The 22239-nt window shown below is 39.8% G+C and overlaps 1 protein-coding gene across 1 annotated transcript in view; it reads left to right on the top strand.

The window, feature by feature from the left end:
* Positions 1–22239, top strand: part of LOC114651633 (H-2 class I histocompatibility antigen, Q9 alpha chain-like) — a 62244-nt gene that overhangs the window by 28941 nt on the left and 11064 nt on the right. The window contains exon 3 of the mRNA XM_028801458.2: positions 21082–21357. Coding sequence (XP_028657291.1) covers positions 21082–21357 — 276 coding nt within the window. The remainder of the gene's footprint in view (positions 1–21081; positions 21358–22239) is intronic.

Genomic DNA, 22239 nt, shown 5'->3' with positions numbered 1-22239 from the left:
GACTGTCTTTGATAGATAGATAGATAGATAGATAGATAGATAGATAGATAGATAGATAGATAGATAGATAGATAGATAGATAGATAGATAGATAGATAGATAGATAGATAGATAGATAGATAGATAGATAGATAGATAGATAGATAGATAGATAGATAGATAGATAGATAGATAGATAGATAGATAGATAGATAGATAGATAGATAGATAGATAGATAGATAGATAGATAGATAGATAGATAGATAGATAGATAGATAGATAGATAGATAGATAGATAGATAGATAGATAGATAGATAGATAGATAGATAGATAGATAGATAGATAGATACTTTATTAATCCCAATGGGAAATTCACATTCTTCAGCAGCAGCATACTGATACAATAAATAATATTAAATTAAAGAATGATAATAATGCAGGTGAAAAAAACAGACAATAACTATGTATAATGTTAAATATTAACGTTTACCCCCCCTGGTGGAATTAAAGAGTCGCATAGTGTGGGGGAGGAACGATCTCCTCAATCTGTCAGTGGAGCAGGACAGTGACAGCAGTCTGTCGCTGAAGCTGCCCCTCTGTCTGGAGATGACATTATTTAGTGGATGCAGTGGATTCTCCATAATTGATAGGAGCCTGCTGAGCGCCCTTCGCTCTGCCACAGATGTTAAACTGTCCAGCTCCATGCCAACAATAGAGCCTGCCTTCCTCACCAGTTTGTCCAGGCGTGAGGCGTCTTTCCTCTTAATGCTGCCTCCCCAGCACACCACTGCGTAGAAGAGGGCGCTCGCCACAACTGTTTGATAGAACATCTGCAGCATCTTATTGCAGATGTTGAAGGAAGCCAGCCTTCTAAGGAAGTATAACCGGCTTTGTCCTTTCTTGCACAGCACATCAGTATTGGCAGTCCAGTCTAATTTATCATCCAGCTGCACTCCCAGATATTTATAGGTCTGCACCATCTGCACACAGTCACCTTTGATGATCACTGGGTCTATGAGGGGTCTGGGCCTCCTAAAATCCACCACCAGCTCCTTGGTTTTGCTGGTGTTCAGGTGTAGGTGGTTTGAGTCGCACCATTTAACAAAGTCATTGATTAGGTCCCTATACTCCTCCTCCAGCCCATTCCTGATACAGCCCACGATAGCAGTGTCATCAGCGAACTTTTGCACATGGCAGGACTCAGAGTTGTATTGGAAGTTCGATGTATATAGGCTGAACAGGACCGGAGAAAGTACAGTCCCCTGGGGCGTTCCTGTGTTGCTGACCACAATGTCAGACGTGCAGTTCCCAAGACGCACATACTGAGGTCTGTCTTTAAGATAGTCCACGATCCATGCCACTAGGTATGAATCTAATCCCATCTCTGTCAGCTTGTCCCTAAGGAGCAGAGGTTGGATTGTGTTGAAGGCGCTAGAGAAGTCTAGAAACATAATTCTTACAGCACCACTGCCTCTGTCCAAGTGAGAGAGGGATCGGTGTAGCATATAGATGATGGCATCTTCCGCTCCCACCTTCTCCTGATATGCAAACTGCAGAGGGTCAAGGGCGTGTTGAACCTGTGGCCTAAGGTGGTGAAGCAGCAGCCTCTCCATGGTCTTCATCACATGTGATGTCAGAGCAACAGGCCGAAAGTCATTCAGCTCACTAGGACGTGATACCTTTGGGACTGGGGTGATACAAGATGTTTTCCAAAGCCTCGGGACTCTCCCCTGTTCCAGGCTCAGGTTGAAGATGCGCTGTAGAGGACCCCCCAGCTCCGATGCACAGACCTTCAGCAGTCGTGGCGATACTCCATCTGGACCCGCTGCTTTGCTGGCACGAAGTCTCCTCAGCTCTCTGCTCACTTGCGCTGTTGTAATTATGGGTGGGGATGTCTTTCCTATGCTGGTATCAGCAGAAGGATGTGTGGAGGGTGCAGTACTCCGAGGTGAGAGTGAGAGTGGGTTAGGGTGGTCAAACCTGTTAAAGAAGTTGTTCATTTGGTTTGCTCTCTTCACGTCTCTCTCAATGGTGGTACCCCGCTTCGAGCTGCAGCCAGTGATAATCTTCATCCCATCCCACACTTCCTTCATGCTGTTATTCTGCAACTTCTGCTCCAGCTTTCTCCTGTACTGCTCCTTCGCCGCCCTGAGTTGGACTCGGAGTTCCTTCTGCACGCGCTTGAGCTCATGCTGATCACCGTCTTTAAAAGCCCTTTTCTTCTGGTTCAAAAGGCCCTTGATGTCACTTGTAATCCATGGCTTGTTGTTAGCATAGCAGCGTACTGTTCTTACTGGAACTACAATGTCCATACAGAAGTTGATGTAGTCAGTAGTGCAGTCAACAACTTCCTCAATGTTCTCATTATGAGATCCCTGCAGAATATCCCAGTCTGTAGTTCCAAAACATTCTCTCAGAGTATTCTCAGCCTCCGGGTTCCACTTCCTGAATGATCGTGTGGTTACAGGTAGGACTCTCACTTTTGGTTTATAGTGAGGCTGAAGCAGAACCAGGTTATGATCTCCTTTCCCAAGCGCAGGCAGCGGGGTGGCGCTGTATGCGTCTTTAACGTTTGCATACAGTAAATCAATAGTTTTATTTCCCCGGGTGTTACAGTCCACATACTGGGAGAATGCAGGTAATGTTTTGTCCAGCGTCACATGGTTAAAGTCTCCAGCGATTAGCACAAGCGCCTCAGGGTGCTGCGTTTGTAACTTAGCAACAGCGGAATGGATGATGTCACTCGCTGACTCCACGTCTGCCCGAGGAGGAATGTATACAATAACAACAATGACATGTCCAAACTCTCTGGGCAAATAGTAGGGACGTAAACTTACGGCCAACAGTTCGATATCCCTGCAGCAAGTGGAGATTTTGACGTTAACATGTCCAGAGTGACACCACCGTGTATTAACATAGAGAGCGAGTCCTCCTCCTTTGTGCTTACCACAGGTACTTGCATCTCTGTCCGCTCTAACTGTGCTAAACCCGGGTAGCTCCACGTTGGCATCTGGGATGGTGTTATTTAGCCACGTTTCGCAGAAACACAACAAACTGCATTCTCTGTAGGTCCTTACATTTTTCACCAGCGCAGCCAGTTCGTCGATCTTATTTGAGATTGAGTTTACATTCCCCAGAATCACAGAAGGCACCAAAGGCTTGAAACGCCACTTTCTCACAAGCCGCTTCTTTTTTAGCTTAGTGCCGGCTCTGCTGCCACGATACCGCCTTCTTACCTCGTCGGGTAAATATGGAACCACACCGGCACTTGCATTTGTTCTCAGCGCCCGAAGTTGAGTACTTGAATAGGCGAGTCTCGGCGTGTTAAAATCCATGCCCACGTTGTAAAAGTAAGTGTGTCCAGGGAAGGAATCCACATAAAATAAAGTGGTAGGAGTGATCAATAAATAAAAATAGAAAAATAAAAGTAGAAAAGTACACATACATATACAGTCATACACGGAGCTGCTGAAAAGGCTGCCACTCACGGCGGCGCCGGATATTAGATATTTGGGCTGAATGTCTTGGTCCCCTGTGCTCATAGTGTGTCATAGACTCATCGTGTTTAGGTGACGTAGTTCTCTCTAAGGGGGGCAATATGTGCTTTGTGAAGTGGGCCCACCTACAGAAAGCTTAAGGTGGGCCTGCTCAAGTATTTTTTTGGTAGTCAACCCTACAGTAGCCTACGCTACGCAAAGGAAGCCCCAAGTGGGCCCACGGAGGCATGTATACTGGGGTCCTGGTAAGCAGGCGCTGTGACACACCAGCCAGTGAGTGTGCCCACCTTTAGGCTCACGTCTGTGTCTGTGGGTCCATCTGATCAAAAACAGCCAATCATGACAGCCGACTAGCGCACATTGAGACTCGTTACTTCCTGAGCTGGCACTGACTGGTCACCTGCTGTGTCACTTTCAGGGCACAACACCCCCTAACTTTCTTGGAAAGGCTCCATGTGTCTAGTGTGGGGAACATCAAGCAGTGAGAAAGTGCAGATGAGTGTCTGTCTTTACCTTTCACACATTCAGCCACTTCCCATTTTTGAAAGTTGTTTAAACTACTTGTGTGCCACTTTGAAATCCTTCAAATTCTTATGATTGTTGTTTTTGACACAATAATATGAAGAAAAAAGGATTACAGTTTGCCAAAATATAAAATGTGTGTGCAACGAACTGAAATTACTCTTTCACTCACGTTAACGTTTTAGCAGATGTAGTAACAGCGAGGTTTTCACAGGAGGGCAGCAGCGCCCATCTTGTCTGCACTAAAAGCAGCTGCGGAAACTCACTGAAGTATCGGGGGTGCAGGCAACGGGAGGTCAGCACGTCATCTTCATCTCGGCAGTTAAATGATCGCTGGGACAAGAGCAGCGTCGAGCAGAATGTCTGTTATATAATATCATCAAGTCTTCTGAAATATCGTGTTTAGCTGGAAAACGTTTAAAATGAATTATGGGTTTCGCCTTACGTGGAAACGCCTTAGAAGGGACTGTAGTTGAACTGTGACCCACAAAATGTGATTGAATTCCAAATGAAAATAAACCTTCATTTTTGGAATAGTGCTTAGTATTATTATTAAAAATGACACCTTTCTTCATAAATCATTAAAGGATACAGGAAATAGATTCTTTATTTCCAGCCTTACATAAAAATACCACCATTAAGTATTACTATGAAACCCGTCACCAGGTTATAAATGTAAAGACAAGTCAACAGGCCAGTAGAATATTCAGACTGAATGTGCTTTGACGTCACTCATTTATCACAATCTATATATATAATTCACTAAACCGCCGACAACTAGCCACCCATGGAAAGCACGCCGGAAGGGGCGTGGATTCACTAAGCCGCCGACAAGAAAGCCGCCCAAGGCGCACGCAGGAAGGAGCCACGCCCACCAACTCTAAGACCATTGGATACGACGGCAACTCGCAGAGCCACGCCCACCAACTCGGACGCTATGACTCGGAAAATATGGCGTCATTTATGGTCGTCTGTGCTAGAGGCCACATGCATCTCTGAGCCACATTGACTGTTCATAGAGGCATGTTTCTCGTGGATGTGAATCGTTGTATGCAGCATCTAAAACAGTTTGCGAGGGGTATCCCATGGGATCCTTAAAACAATCCTTTAAAACTGAGGTTAAAACACAATGAAGGAAGCAGTCTTTAAAAACCAATAAGCCCTGTGCCTCTATTTCATTAGCGTCTCACCTGCTTCACCGATGCAGGCCCTGCAACAGTCGAGACGCTCTCTCACCAGCTGACCTTCCACACAAGCTGTGTGTGTGTGTGGGTGGGTGTTAGTTAGTTAATTAGTTACTCGAAGGATTTCAAGATTTAATACGCACAAGTGGTAACACTGCAAAAGCAGCTCAAACCAGAAAAGACGGCTGACAAAAAGTGGCCGACAAATTAAACGCGTGTGCATTGTACTTATTGAAAGCAGCGTTACGGATTTTGCAAATGTTATTTTTTTTCCCTTCTTTTAGACAACTGTGTCTTTCCAGAAGTGTTCAGCCATCAATATATTATTTTTGCGGCGTTTGCCTGCAGGACCACGTGCAGCGAGCGAGCGAGAGCGTGTGACACACACACACACATACAGGCGCGCGCGCGAGAGAGAGAGTGCACTGGACACATAGGAATAATAATACTTCGCTACATTGATATAGCGGTGTTCTCAGTATTCAAAGTGCTATCCACACAGGGAGGAACCGGGAAGCATACACACAATCTTTCAGAGTCTCCTTACCGCAAAGCAGCAACACTACTACAGCCCCACAAGGCAGTTAAAAAATACACGGGGCTCGAATTTGTTTTCACTTTTGTAGATAGCATTGTTGCAATTTTACTTTTCTTGGTGGCTTATTACATTACGGATGTTTCACATGTTCATTGTTTCCCCTGTGCTTAAAAGACATTAAAAAAGTGTTTCTCAACTGTGACTACAAGTACTGCCAACTGTGTCGTTCAGGAAGTGGTCACCCATCAATACATAATTATGTGGTGTATGCTATGCCGCGGGTTGGCTAGTAAACTTAAAGCTTTCAGCTCACCGACTGTGTGGCCTGCAGTCTAATCTTAATGTCGTGTGGCAAACTTCAAAATGAAATGATCACCGTCAAGGGTTACAACAACATTCTCGTCAGATTATTATTATTATTGAAAGTCCACATGGCCTCTCCTGAGACATGGATGTCTGGAGATAATTTTATTATTAATTTTGAATTAGAAAAACTGTGTTTTTTATGCAACATTCTAAAATTATAAAAATCCATATTCGCAAAAATAAATGCCTCGTCAGAAATATACGCAGCACTCAAATACAGAGAATCTTTGAGCCAGTAAATAACTTTAAGTCTTGTAGCAGCCCTCCAAAATATCAAATGTTCCAAATTTTAACAATTGAAATGTAAGATGTAAAACAACCCAAGTGTAATTGTTATTTTATCCAGAAAAAAAGACTTACCTTAAAACCAGAAGCCGCTTGGATCTGGGGTCACTGGTGTTAAATATTTATATTTATTTAGGGTGTTGTGTGAACACCAAGGATTAACATGTGATGGATAGAAGTGCCAGGTGGGCACGATACCCCTACATTGAAATTCTTGGCACACATGTGTGCCCAAAACAATGTAAAGTTCATATGTTAGGAGCTGTTATTTTCTCAATATTTATTTTATTGATTTTATAACCTGTTAAGCAATGCATTATGAATCACATTAAACATAAATGTCACACAAATTGATACTTTTTACAAGTTTTTTATTTTAACCAAAAGATAAGAAAGGAAAATAAATGGCACATCCAAATGAATGGTGTGCTCTAATAAACAATGCAGAGAAATTATTGTGATAGAAATAAACACCGCAGCGTCTGTGTGCGTGAGTACAGTAACACTCAGTGTGTTTGGTTATGTTTTATGTTGAAGGTTACATCATTGCAAGTCATATTTAATATTGTCATAAATTATTATTTTAAATCACCTAAGAGTGGGCCCCGGGGGTGGTTTTCTTGGTCGCTCCCCAGAAAAGATGTCCCCATATGGTCCACTAGTGCAGCATTCAGTAAGAAAAAACGTCAAGCTGTGCCCTTCTACTCTTCATTGGTGCTTTCTGTCTTTCTTCTCAGTTTGGCCTTCCTGGAGCTCTTCTGCTGTCCCTGCCATCGTCTCCATCTTGTAGGTGGCCCCCAGCAGTCACCCTGCACTGCACTTAGGCTGACATCTCCAGTGCCCACATTGTGCCATGGCCTTCTGTGCTGACTCTGGTGGCCGTTCACACTGAGCCTGCTGTCACTGTCACTTGCTCTCTGCCCACATTCACTCTTTTCTAGATGTTGAGTTGGTCATTCAAAGTTGTTGTCCACTTTGTTTCTTGTTGCTCATCCAGCCATTTTGTGCCCACTGCAAGATAAAGCAGAAGCTGACAAAGGGGGAAATAACATTAACATGAACTCTAAATATGCAAAGATGAACCAAATCACTTTATACAGTCGCTAAACGACTTTGTTACCTGCTGGTTTTCATCGTGAAGTGTGACTTTAAAACAAAAAAACAAATTCAAGTGAAGTGCGAGTTGGAGATCAGGAGTCAGCGTGGTGTGGGTAGTAAGACTCTGGAAACTCGAGTGCCTTCTCACCGATCACAATTCACTCACCAGGATCCATAGAGCGCCTTTCACTTTGCTCCCTGTGGTGAGAGGTTGCAGTTGATGCTCTTCACCTTACCTGCCATTAAAACTGCTGACTCGACTCTGCAGGTCCAGCGTTACCTCAGTTTTATTCAGCCAGTGAGTCGGCCTCAGTCATTGTGATCAGATAATAAAGTCAAAGCTCCGTCAGTCACAGTTATAGAGCTGGAGGCTTGAAGTGAGCTGCATGTGCACAACGCACAGATCTGAAAGCCCACTCTGTGACCTCTGACCTGACACATTGACCGTTTTCGGTTCATTTCTGGCTGTCTGTTGGTGTTGCTGCAATGCTCTGTAACATCAAGTGCAGGGTTGACGTCAGCTTATCAGTGCAACCAAATATGGAAGTGAAGGTGAAAAGTATTAAGGGAGGCAATTTAGATTGGCGTACTTCATTTACTTTCCAAAGTCCATCTTTTCTTTCTCTACCCAGAGGTCACGTTATTCCTCACATCCACCTTTTAGCAGGTTTATCCTCCATGAACCCCGAGAACAACTTGAATTTAATTGTAGCAGTGACTAAAGTGTGGCACAGGAACGTCGACAGTTGTGGACTCGGTGTGTCCGATAATTGTTGAACAGTAGCCTGGAGTTTTATTCTGCTGTTGTTAAGTTCCATCCACAGATGAGGACAGGTCTGACATGGTGGGGGGCACCGGACTGGCAGTGACGTTCAGATATCTGGCCTCCATTCCTCATATCAACTGCCTGAGTGTGTGCCATGAAAGCAGATTGTACACAAGTGTCACTGTCACCACCAGAGTGCAATGCTGACACGCTGCTGGACGGTCCTGTGGTCTCACAAGGGGGTTTGTCCCCTTGTAGTCCTCCCGCCATCTTGAATGAACGTGAGCTGCTGTTTATTAAACCGTTGCCCTTTTTCTGTCCTGACTGTGACACTTGTATCGAGTTGCATACTGTGGTTGCTCTTTGCTGCCTTCCTCTGACGGGTCTGTCCGGTAGCTGTAGCCCACCTGTGACGAGGTACGACACGTTATGATCTCTGATCTTTACTGAGCTCTTAGGTGATGGACTGTCGCTAGTCATTTACTTTGTACAAGTCATGTCTGCCTCCTCGTTGGCCCATTTTATTAGCTGGCAGTTTTTTTGATGACAAGACCACCAGCGGCTACATATGTTTGGGGGGCAGTCCAACTCCCATTTGTGGTTCCACTTTAGTTCCATTCTCCCTCTCAATTCTCACCCAGCGGCTCTCTTTTATTTTTACTGCTTGTACCTTAGACTCGGTCACAGATTAGGCAGTCAGTTGTGTGGCCCAGCCAGTGTAGTCAGGACTAGAAGGTGGATGGCGACTGATGTAATTATCACTGCATGCTGTTCTTTACATTGTATGAAGATGATGAGCATTAAGGAGTAAATCAGCCACAATGATGATAGCCAGGGGTCTGTCTGGAGTCCTGGGGGGCTGCTGTGTCTGAAGCCTTTTCAGAACGAAAACAAAACTTAATCTGAGTTTAAATGTTGTCACAAAGGGGACTCCTTACCTCATTCTTCTTCTTCTTGTTTTCTGCTTCTGAATTTAGAACTCTGTAAAATTCAGTGAAGACACAGAATGTGTTGAAGAAGTTTACTTAGGAAAGCTGCAGCACGTAATTAGTTGGCCTGTCAAGAGCTCAGGAACTGTATGGCTCTCAAAACGTGGCCATGTTAGTGAGTAGACATGGAGCACTGCGATACTTCGTCCCACATGAGATAAAGGACATCAAATGACCTGCTAGGACACATTTCTGTGCACCACAGTCATCATCAGATGTATCAGATACACTTCACACTTGGGGCTTATTGGGGGTCTGCAGAGGGCACACTGAAGCAGGTGAACACGTAGATCACCTCAATACTGGGAGGAACATCTGACTGGGGGTTTGGTTGGAATGAAAACTGGCAGCCACTGTGGCTTTGAAGGGTCTGCAGATGGATATGACTGTGAGAGACAGAGTAAGAGACGGGGGCACCTTCTTATATGTGGGGTGTTCTTAACGCTGTGTTCTGACGTTGTTGGCCGTTAATCTCAGTTTGTATTTCTGTTTACAGGATGTCGTCATATTTTTGCAATTGTGTTCATCTATGTAAACAAGCTGTTGCTGTGCCTTCTGTATGAAATTTGAAACAAGCGATATTACTTTTTGTTATTTTCTGAAACACAAAAATTCATTGCTCAATTTTGCCTAAATTAAATAAATAGCAACTTCACCCGTCATTCCCATCTTTCTCTGCCTCCTCTTAGCAGTATGGCTGTGTGCATTTTTAAATGTGGGAGCATCTCAATGTGTGCCAGGGAGCGTGCAGCTAAAACAAGGCCAATAAGATGATCACTTTAAACCTGAAAGTGGACATAACAAAAAGAGTCTCTTCTTTTATATCGGTGGATTGTAAATATGGCAAGAACTGGTCCACAGTTCACTCCATTCATAACAAAGAAAAAAAAAGACATTTGTGAACGTTTTCTTGCTGGTTCACCAAAAACTGTGAAGCTGGCTTCTCACGTGCATAGTGTGGCTGTCGAGGAAATGGACAGAACCCTCAACATATGAATACAAAAACAAATCAGTTACAAAATATTACAACTCACCAACCTCATTCATCATCCAGACCTTCTAAACCCTGAATACAGTCATGGAAACCAGACAGACCCCCTGACCATCAGTTGACTTCATAGGCACGTCTTGGGGTGTAAAGGACACTGGAGTGCCTGGAGGAGAAATCTTTGGCAGAGACAAGAAGAGTGAGCACCGTAAACTTCACAAAGGGATTTGGCCCCAGGATTTAAATGTTGTTACCTGTAGCATAAAAACTAACCACTGTGCAACAGTCTGGATCTTTACTTCTCAACCTGTGGTGTGCGAGAAGTTTAGGGGTGATAAGTGAGTGAACTTACAGAACAAAATATGTCAGGCCTGGCAGGGGGGAGTAAAGTCAGAGAGAAGGGGAAAGAGAAGTTGTTGCAGTTGTAGTTACACCTCAGAAAGCCATAAAAATCCTGCTGTGATTTCGAGACCAAGAAGCTTTAATCAAACAGCACGTTTATCTGTTTATGGAATTGATTCAGAAATACCTGCCTTGAGAGCACAGTCATGTGACCAGTCAGCTGTCAGTTGCCATGGTTTTAACTTGAGTGTCCCATATTTGAATGAGGGACTTGACGTGATGGCCTGATTAACAGCATCTCTCCATCACCTCTCCTCTCCTCTCCTGTCCTCCTAATGTCTCCCTCATACTCTGATGCAGTCTCAGAAGATCTCGCCTGAAAAAGGGGCCTCAGTTGCCTCGAAAGCTTAAAGCCGGCATATTGGAATTTGTTCAGTTAGCTAATAAAAGGGGTTATTTTGCTTGACTTCTCATTGCACCCATAATGGCTAACACGGTACAACACCCTACTAATGTATTCATAAGAAAAATTTAAAGGCACACATGCAAAAATCATCGATTATACCTTGTTAAAAACCCAAATATGATAAAGGGGCAGATAAGGAAATGTTAAATTTAGACTTACAAATTCAAAAAAATTAATAAAAGAAAAATGGTGGTCATTTGAAGCATTTAAATTCTAGGAGGTGGTATACCAAAAAAACTGGTTGAGAACCCCCTGTCTGGATTACAAGTAAATACAAATAAATGTGGTTTGATTTTCACAGAGACTTTTGTTAAGTATGTCAACATTTTTATTACTATATTTTTAACATAACATTGTGCAATGCTTATATTAGGCTTCGTGCATGTTATTTAAAGATCCTACGTCTTTTAACTCATTAAAGCGGTAAAAGCCCACTTCCCTTTCGAGGCAAGCAGGACTTAGTAGTTGGCGTTTTGACTCCATTATGGAATAGAGTTAGAAATAAATACACAAAACTCCTTCATGCTTAGAGAGTGCAGTGATGTGACCCATGAGCTGTGAGCTGCAATAGTTTTAAATTGTAGTGTCACATATTTGACTGAGGGAGGTGACATGATGGCTAGATGAATCATTTATAAATGCAGCGCCATACACGGCCTGGGTAAAGAAAAGAAAGACATGGACACAGTTTTGTGTTATTTTATGCACTCTTTATGCAGATCCAAATTTTTATTGATATACTTGATGGTGACTTTATTCCTCACACCTACCTTTTTTAGCAGGTTTCTCCCCCATTAGCCCTGAGAATCATCTGAATTCACTGTAGCATCAACTCAAGAAAGTGTGGCACAGTGACATGGACCCATGCTAGCTCCAGTTTGTCCTGTAAATGTTGTGAAGTACCATTGATCTTTATCCTGCTCTAAATCCCAGTCACAGATGACGACATTTCTGATGTGGAGGGAGGCACACACAGGAATTGATGTTCAGAAATCCAGCCATTCAACCACTGCAGTCCTCATATCAAGTGACTGAATGTGTGCTGTAAAAGGTGACTGCACAGGCGTGCGCGGCGACCACCAGCCTGCAGTGCTAACCTGCTGCTTGGAGATTTGGTCACATCCTTTGTCCTGCTATCAGTCTGAATGGATAGGAGCTGCCATTTATTAAAGCACTTTTACATTTCTGTAGCATTTTCATTGAGTAGGTCACAGTGGTTTGTCTTATTTTGTTTTCACTGACAGAACAAAACTCTGCCAGGTCACTGCAGCTCATCTGTGATAAGCTATGACAAGGTATGTGTTCTGATGTGTCCTTTTTAAATACCAGGGGTCTGCTCCATTTTTAGGTGATGGACTGTTTCCTGTTATTTACTTTGTACAAGTCACTTCAGCCTTCTTATTGCCCCCGTTATCAGTGGTCTATTTGATAATAAGACTGTTGCCTGAATATTTTTGGTGGTGGCACATTTTCCATACATTACACTTGCAGGGTTGCAGTTCTCACTTTCACACACACACACACTGCAATTTTTAGCAAGCGTCTCACCTTTAATTGTATTGTCTGTACATTTGATGCTGTCACAGATTGGCCAGTTAGTTCTGTGGAGCTCCCAAGTGTACTTAGCACTAGGGGGCAGACAGCGACTGATCGAATTTACATTGACTGTTAGCGACTGTCCCCCAGTGTTCACCTTTAGTGACAGCCACATGTCTGTCCTGAGTCCTGAAAGGCCGCTGTGTCTGTAAGCTTTCATAACAAATCATTTTTTAAATCTGAGGCTAATTCTTGTCACACAATGAGCTTCTTGCTTCATTTATCTTCTAAATTTTCTGTTTCTGCACTCAGAATTTAAAAATGCAAGGTTCATTTTAATTGCAGTTTTTATTTCTGTTAATAGAATATCTTTTTATTTTTTAAAAACTTGTTAAAATATGTGCATACATTAGAATACTTAGTCATCATGACACTGCCAGAGCTAAACACTAGCGTGGCGAATTGCTCACGAAGTGAATTGACTTCAGCTGCAGGTGGAAATCCCATTGTACCTATGGTGCCAAGCAGAGTTGCATTGCAGTGCAGTTGTGTATTAGCTGGCAAAAGCGCTGTGAAGAAACTGTCTTCTGCTATGGTCCTGAATTTCTCTAGTCTGATAGCGGTCACAGGACATTGTATCTTTGATTGCCAGTACAACAAATAGTTAATGCCAATAGTTGATAAATGCCATTAACTCAAACAGGGAGAGGTAAGTTCATTATACCAAGTGAACGTCACTGAGAGAATAAAACTGAATAATTAAAAAAAACAAGCGCTAACTTTTATAAGTAGCCACAATTCACAACGGGTTTTAGAGACTGAAATCAAAGGTATGTTTTTATTATATTATAGTAATAATAATAATAAAAAAACCCAAGACCTTTGGGTTGTAAGGCAGCAGTTCTTACCTCTGCACCATTCAAGAACATGTATCAACTCCTTCTTGATTGACATTTGAACTTGGGTTTTTAACTCATTTACAGCAACATGTTAATCAAATGTTCTTTTTTCTTTGGTTATATTCTTGAATTAAAGCGCACTTGTTTATTTGATATTTGGACTAAAGTCTTCACACATTATACACTTCTCGTCATTATTAGTATAACATGGAAAAAGTTTCTGCTTTAGGTACCATACAGTATATACTCACGTTTAAGTTCTCCCGCGGATAAGTTGAGGCTTGATTTTGGCGTATAATTTCTGGTATTTTATAATGTCGGTCATATAAGTTGAATGCAGAAAACTCATGCTATTGGTCCAAGAGATTATGATATGCTAACGCCCACCTGAGAGAGTAACCACAGAGCACACTGACTTTTTTTTCTATGTTTTGTGCCTACATGACCACACGGTAATACCCAAACTATTCCAAAGCGATGTTTGCACTGTTTTGTCTGTCTCACACCCTCATACACCTTTATCATAAGAGCATCCCTTATCTACGATGGAGCATTTGATCAGAAGACAATATGAAGCTGGTTTTAAATAAAAAGTCATTGAAGTGGCGAAAGAAATTGGTAACTGCACCGCTGCAACAAAATTCGATGTGTGTGAAAAACTGGTGTGAAATTGAAGGAAGCAAGAAAATGTTAAAAAAAAAATCTAAGTGTTGTATTTTTGAACGGGCGTACAAGTCGGGGTCTGATTTTATGATCGATTTTTTGGGTTTCTTATACGCAAATATATATGGTATGTATTAAGCATTTCTTGCATTTCCTTTCATCCTACACTTACCCAGATCTTTGTAGACAAGGAATACACATGAAATGCATGTATTCCAAATAACGATATACTGTATTATTTACCCTATAGAACTCCAGGAACCTCACACACAGGTAAGGAGCCTTGGCTTGAGCTGAAAGAACTTTTTGCCCGAGTTGAGCTCCGTCTAGGTGGAGGATGGGACCGCTTGCTGCTTGTGCTGATCGATGCATTTACAAAACAAAAGATGCTGATGGTAGAGGTGTGAAGGGATTTAAGGTGGACCGGGATTATGAGTTTTTTCATAGGCTTCAGGAATTCTATGGTTAAGCAGTCACTTAATTGCTGAAAAACAGCCTTTTCTATAATTATGCAAAAAAGGCAGGTAGGAGATTGGTCTGAAAATTTTCATATCAGACCAGTTTAACTTGTTCTTTCCAAAATAAATATACCGGTATCTAAGGAACAGTCAACAATAACCAGTACACAGTCAACTAATACCCCTGAAACATCTTTAAAGAATCTTGTTGTTATTGGGTCAAGTGCACAGGTGGATGACTTAAGGTGTATAATTATTTTCTTCAATTCAGATGAATTTATTAAAGTGAATTAGCTTAACTGACTGCAACAAAAAAGGTTGTGGTTCTGCAAGGTTTATGTTGACTGTTTGCATTGTATAACTTCTTATTCATATTTTCTTTACAAAATACTGCAAAAGGATTACAGTCATCTCTAAAATAAGTTCTTTTATGGTTTCTGGATTTAACAGATGATTGATATTAAAAAAATAAAAGTGTTGGATTAGGTGAATTTTCATGTACAAGTTTAAAGAAATAAGGTTGTTTCTCACACTGCACTGCTATATTCAGCTATTTTATCCTTCAGAATTTCATGGTGTATGGTTAATTTATTCTTTAAGTTTCTCTTAGCCTTGAGGCATTGTCTCTTAAGCTTGTGAACTGTTGTAGTTTTCCAGGGTAAAGGTGAAGTGGATGATTTCACAACATATTTTTCTGGGGTTACTTTGACGACTGCCACTGTCAGTTTGCAATGAAAATTTTCCACCTTCATATTCTGAATTGTGTTTTAATTTTTACCACTCTCAGACTGACTGCTAAAGATACTAGTGAAGCATGAAACAGCCATTGAATTAAAAGTGCTTTAACAATGCACTATTTTTTTTCTTTTCACTTCTAGGCACCAACAACATTACATTAAAAAGTATACAGAAATTATCAAATATTGGTAGATATAAAATGTCACTTAAATGTTAAAACCTTTGGAAATTACCAGATCTATTGTATGACTGGCCTTGTGTGCTAGCAGTATGACATGCTAACAAGCATTAAAATTATGAAGCAGATTCATAAACTCTCATCCTTTAAGGTTGTGCTTATAAATGAAAGTTGAAATCACCTAGCATTAGAAGCCTATCTTAATTAGTTAACATTAATAAAAATAGATCAGAAACATCCGTAATAAATGAGGTATCGTGTTTTGGGGGACTGTATACAATAAGTAACAGAGATTGAGGAACTTTTTGAATAACTATAACAAGATATTCAAAGGATGTCAAATTCTCCAAGCTAATGTTTTTATATGGCATGTTGTTTGACAAAATGTGTTCTAGGCTCCCACCTTATTTTGCCTTGTTAGACCAAGTAAATATATAGTTCAAAGAGGCTGTTTCATTTAGTATTGCAGCACAGTCACTACAAAGTTAAAAAATCTATTTTCTTATCAGTAAAAAAATCATTAATGTGGAATATCTTACAAATTAGAGCCCTAATATGAAATAAGTTAATACTAGTTGTTTCAGTGGGCTGCACAAAGACATTGCATCCTATCTCAACATGAATCAAGTTTTTACGTTAATAGTGTTTCAATCTGTATTAATTACTAAATCTACCATTCATTATTATAGGGGGAATATAATGTACTTCTTTAGACATACTGTATCAGCTATAGGAGTATTACAGTCATGTCCATTATTAAACATAACAATAATGAGTCAGTCTTGATTTATTACCTTTAATATTTTAAATGAAGATGAAGATCATATTATCAGGAGTGGTTCAGACACAACGATTCTTGCAGGTAGGGCACTCTCCTTGGTGGTCTGAATCAGTGAGACATCCTGTCACCATAGGACATGTCTTTGGCACCATAGTTTGGCATTATCAAATATTGTTTACTCCAGCACTATAGTTCCAAAGTTCCTGCTGCTAAGCTTTTCAAATGAAGACAGGGCTTTTTTTGAATATTGGATGCATGGGCACCAAAAAAACAGGACACAAGTTTATTTTTAGATTGCAGAAGGTTTGAATTATGATTGATAGAGTCACCAGTATTAAGACAGTCATGATGGACTTCTTCAGTAGAAGAGCTGAGAGGTGCAAAATGGTTGTTTGTTGGCAGATCAGATGCTGGTGTAAAGTGAACTCATTACGGGGTTCAAATTCAAAATTATTGCAGAGTCATTTTTTTTGGTTCAATTCCAGAGGAATTCTGAATGGCAAGAAGAGAATTTCAATTTCTTGGAGTTTGGACTGTCGCATGAGGATGAGCTGGATCTGTTATTCCAGTTTCTTATCCATATGCCACAGCTTGCAGTCTGCCATCATTTATGCAAAGCATAGATAAAAAAAAGATAAAAATAGGATACACACTTAAATCATGATGTAGTTGGTCATGGCAATATTTGTGTTAGTCTGCCTCCAACATAGAGCAGAAGCAACATGGTGGTTTCCAAATACTAAATGCAAAATATCATTGTAGTTTTTGCCATTTTCTTTGTAATTAACCACTTTTTAATGAGGGGTTTACATTCCCCATGAGAATTTCATGGTACAGAGCAAAATTCATTACTTCTTCAGTTCTAGGTCTTGAAGGAGCAAAGCATCTCCACACCATCACATTAGCACCACCATGAATAACTTGTGGAATTATGTTCATATCTTGGAATTCCAAAAAAAGTTCATTTTTTCTCATCTGTACAATGAATATTCTCTTAAAAGGTTTGGTGCTTCCTGGCAAATTTTGGTTAGAAGTAGGAGTGTTCAATATGTATTGTCTACAATAATATCTGAATTGCTGTTTAAATAATCCATCCATCTATTATCCAACCCGCTATATCCTAACACAGAGTCACGTGGGTCTGCTGGAGCCAATCCCAGCCAACACAGGGAGCAAGGCAGGAAACAAACCCGGCAGGGCACCAGCCCACTGCAGGGCACACACACACACACACACCGAGCGCACACCAGGGACAATTTAGGATCGCCAATGCACCCAACCTGCATGTCTTTGGACTGTGGGAGGAAACCAGAGCACCAGGAGGAAACCCACGCAGACATGGGGAGAACATGCAAAATCCACTCAGGGAGGACCGTGAAGCGAACCCGGGTCTCCTAACTGCGATGCAGCAGTGCTACCCACTGCACCACCGTTTAAATAATGTGTGAACTAAAATTATAACAATCAAAAACACGCCTTGAGAGTCCACGCATTCACTGCTTCATGTAACCTAACATGATAGGCTATTACACGCATGCTAGCATAGCTGACTTAAGCTGAGTGAGCAAAAAGTGGCAGGAGATAAACGGCCTCACAATCTACATCATTAGATTTAATTGCAAGACGTGGATCATCCTCACTCGCGTGGAAGTGGTTTTGCTTTGAAAAAACTAATGTTGCTTAAGAAATGGCAATCTGCAAACTATGTTGAAAATTGTTTGCTGCTAAAGACAGCTCGGCAACTTACTTGTTTCACCATCTGTGAAGTGAAATTGATCTTTTACAGAGCCCTGTGGTGTCAGGCAAAAAAAAAATCATTTTGAACAAACAGATTATATTTATTTCTGTAAAAAGCATATGCCTATTGGACGCATTTTATTTTGCAAGCTGCCTTAGTTGGGGGTCCTCGATTCCAAAGCAGAATTTTTTTATTTCATTATTTAAAACACTCATACAGATCCCAGCCTCCTCAACCAACAGAGTAATGACACAACATAGGGAGCAACAAGAAAAAAATCTTTTAGCAGCTATTTAAAAAAAAAAAAACACAGGAATTCAGAGAACGCAAGTCTCTGCACACTGCCATTGACAAAGAGGTCAATAGCTGCTTGATGATACTTCAGGTGGACAGTGATGTAAATCCATTTGAGTGGTGGAAAATCCAAGAAGTACATTTTCCCCAAATTGGAAAAACTTTTCAGTAAAGTACTATGCATCTCTGTCTCAAGCAGCCCTGTCTAAGATGGCAGGAAATGTCGTAACGTATAACTGTGCTGCTCTGAAGCCAGATGCTGTGAACAGACTGGAGTTTCTGTTATACAACTTGAAGTTTCCTCATTAGAATTTTACAATTGTTTTATTTTTTCTGACATTTTTGTGAAATTTTACACAACACCCTTGGAGTAAGATCACTTCTAGTAAGATTCATTACCTTTCTATTTATTTTTCATTTTAAGACTGTAGCTCATGACACATTTTCCAGTTTTCAAACAGCATTTCGCACAGTAATTTATATGGGAGAAAATTCTCAAAGCATGCATAATTTGATTTATAAACTTTCTGCAAATGTCAGTGGACAAAACTAAATGCTCATTGAGAATGATTTTTCAAAAGAATATAAATGTTCAACTTTTGTGTCTTTTTTCATTTCATCTCACTAGAAGAACCATATGTTTCCCTTCTCTGCTTTTGTATGTATATACTTTTTTTAGTATGTGTATTTTTGCTGCAGTGTTTCGTTGTTATGAAAGTATACATAACAATATTTTACACTGCTTTAGATATTAAGATTTACTTCAGGGCAGATCTATCAATTACTCACAGTAACTTAAAGGAATGCATGCATGACTCTAACCTGAAGCTTCCCCACTTGTTTAGAAACAAGGATTCATATTTTTAGAACTGTTTTTGCTTCTGTTTTACACTGACAAAGGTATTGTATTGGAGGTGTGCTTAAATACAAAACAGTTTGAAATGTAATTTTCTGGTTAGTGTTAATTTTTTCCTGTATCTCTTTCCAAATCTATTAATAAAAATGAAAACTGTGATAAAGTATGGCTCAATGTGATGCAGTTACATGGTTGATTATTATTAGTAATTTCGATAAGTACTGTATTTATTAAAACTGATGCATGCAAATGATCTAGATAGATAATGCAAACTAAAACGTAGGAACAAGATGAAGAGTCTGGGTACCGTGTAGGCAAACATCATAATATTGGTGGAAAATAACAAAAATACGTTGCAAAATATAAACACGTCTTTTCAGACTGGAATCAACAGATAGACTGACTCAAAATGGCAGTGGAAGAAGCAAGACTGGAAATGAAGGAGCCAGAGATCTGTGACTTGGAAGTGGCGTCAATAATGCTGCTGGTTGTCTGATTTGTAGGGGAGAGAGGAGGAGAATTATTAGGCAACAGTGCCAACTCTTGACTTGGGGTGGAATTACTATTGGATAAGTCCTCAAGTTGTCTCCCAAGCACACTTGTGTTACAATAGATAATATAGTGGTGATTCATACTTCAAACTTAATTCGTTTCAGGAGGCCATTTGAAGTCTGAATAAACAATGCCAATTTCAATATACTTAAACAGCAAATACACATAATTTAAAAATAACACGATTAAATATTCTAAATAATAAATTAAAGCATGAATAAATACTGTATAATAAAATCAAAATTGTACTTTGTGGTTAGTTGCTTTTTCACCTCAGTTGTTGATACAACAACCTTCCTCTTAGGCTTCATTGCTTCCACACTCTTCTTGGATAGCATGATTAATAGATAGGGGTTATATATATATATAACCACACACACCAAAAATAAAGCAAAAAAAGCACTAACAACACACAAATGTAACACAAGAGATGCTTTTCACAGCAAGAGCAAGAGACAACTTGGGCGCAAAACAGATGTTTATGCTCACTGTGGAAGTATAGTCTGTTGCTGCATTTCTTCACTGCATGTACAGTTCAAACGTAGAAGCATTTCACAGCAAGAGGTGACTTCGGCACACAACAGATGACATTTACGCTGACATCTGTTGCTGCATTTTTTTTTCCTGCGTGCACAGTTTGAACGTAGAAGCATCATTTGAACTCTGAATTATATTTCTCTTGATCTTAGCGTTCAAACTCTGGAATGTTTGAAGTTACAATTGTTCAAAGTACATGGCACCACTGTACTTTATTTGTCCCCAAGGGAAAATTAAGATTTTATTAAGCTCAAGAAAAAATAGAAAAGTCATAACAAACAACCAACCATCAAACACACCCAACAACTTCTAACATGAATAATAAGATAACTGTTGCTGTCTAGTAACAGGCTTATAGGTGGGAGTTAGATGGATTGGATTGCTGGGTCAGATCTGTTCAAAAGTACCACACATTTACTTTTAAAGGCTTTTAACATTTAAATAAATCATGACCAGCTTTTTGTGTTCACAAATAGATCATAACAAAGATGAACTGTATTCCCTGTTATATTTTGATTTGAATCTTTTAAAATCATAAATAATGCATACATATATCTATATATTAGTTACATTACAGATTTTCCTTTACTTTTGTTCTGCTTCTAGTGTCATAATAATACACTTACCGTCAGAGCTGAAAATCACAACATTTTCACAGTAAAAAATAATTCAACACATTTTTGCTCAGGTTTATTTTTCATTAGTTATACTTTTCATAATTTCAGTAATTACATGTAACAATAACTATGGTTTTCTGCATTAAATGAACAGTATATTAAGTATATTTTCCATCAAATCTAATATTTCTTCATGTTCTGTTTTTCTTTAGGAATTCACACACTCCAGAATATGTATGGCTGTGAATTGGATGATGATGGCACCACTCGAGGTTTTGACCAGTATGGCTATGATGGAGATGATTATCTTAGTTTTGACAAACAAACCCTGACCTGGATTGCAGCCAGTCAACGTGCATTGACCAGTAAAGGGATTCGGGATGCAGAAATGGCAAACAATCAATATTTAAAAGGGTATTATGAAGGAACCTGCATTGAATGGTTGAAGAAGTATGTTGAATATGGGTCAAACATTCTGAAGAGAAAAGGTTTGTCAAAATAAAATAATCTCTATATATATGTCAGGTTCTGCATTTTAGTGTTACTTTTTTCTTTTCAGTGGTGTTGTTTCAGTTTTACAATATACATTGAGCATTTGGTTTCAGTAGCTTCAAGCCAATTGTTATAATGTTGTTTACTGTATGTATTCAGAAGATATAGATTTTAGATATGTTTTAGATATGGCTGTGAATACTTATGTACATGTGATTTCTCAGTTTTTTTATTTTTAATAAATTTGCAAAAATCTCAAGTAAACTTTTTTCACGTAGTCATTATGGGGTGTTGTGTGTAGAATTCTGAGGAAAAAAATGAATTTAATCCATTTTGGAATAAGGCTGTAGCATAACAAAATGTGGAAAAAGTGATGTGCTGTGTTTATCTATAAAATAAAATCATTATGACTCAAATAACACTACAAATTGAATTAAAATAAGATATTTAAAGAAGTATTACAGCTTGTACTAATTAGTTATTAGTTACATAAAAATATTAAACACATAGTAAATAAAATGAAATGTTTACGTCAAATTCAGTCCAAGTTTTTAAACTCAATACAGTTTTTAACTGAACTTATTAGCTTATATTAAATGCCAGCTAAAATGTGACACCATACCATTTGTAAACTCATTTAAATCTTCACACTTACATGTTTGAAACCACACTTCCTCCTAAACCCAGTCCTCAACCCACTGCAAGTCTGAGTTGTAGTTTGGAAACTCAGAATTATAATGACCACTGTGCCTGCCTACCACAAGTAGTAAAACAAAATACTTACAGCAACTTGGATCGTACTCCCAGAATGACAGTTTTGAGTGACAGACAGTAACAGTCCACATCTATATCAAAACAGTACCAAGCTGGGTAAATTA

Source organism: Erpetoichthys calabaricus, chromosome 1 (genome assembly GCF_900747795.2).
Source record: "Erpetoichthys calabaricus chromosome 1, fErpCal1.3, whole genome shotgun sequence".
NCBI classification, from domain to species: domain Eukaryota; kingdom Metazoa; phylum Chordata; class Cladistia; order Polypteriformes; family Polypteridae; genus Erpetoichthys; species Erpetoichthys calabaricus.
This window is presented reverse-complemented; position numbering and strand designations above follow the sequence as displayed.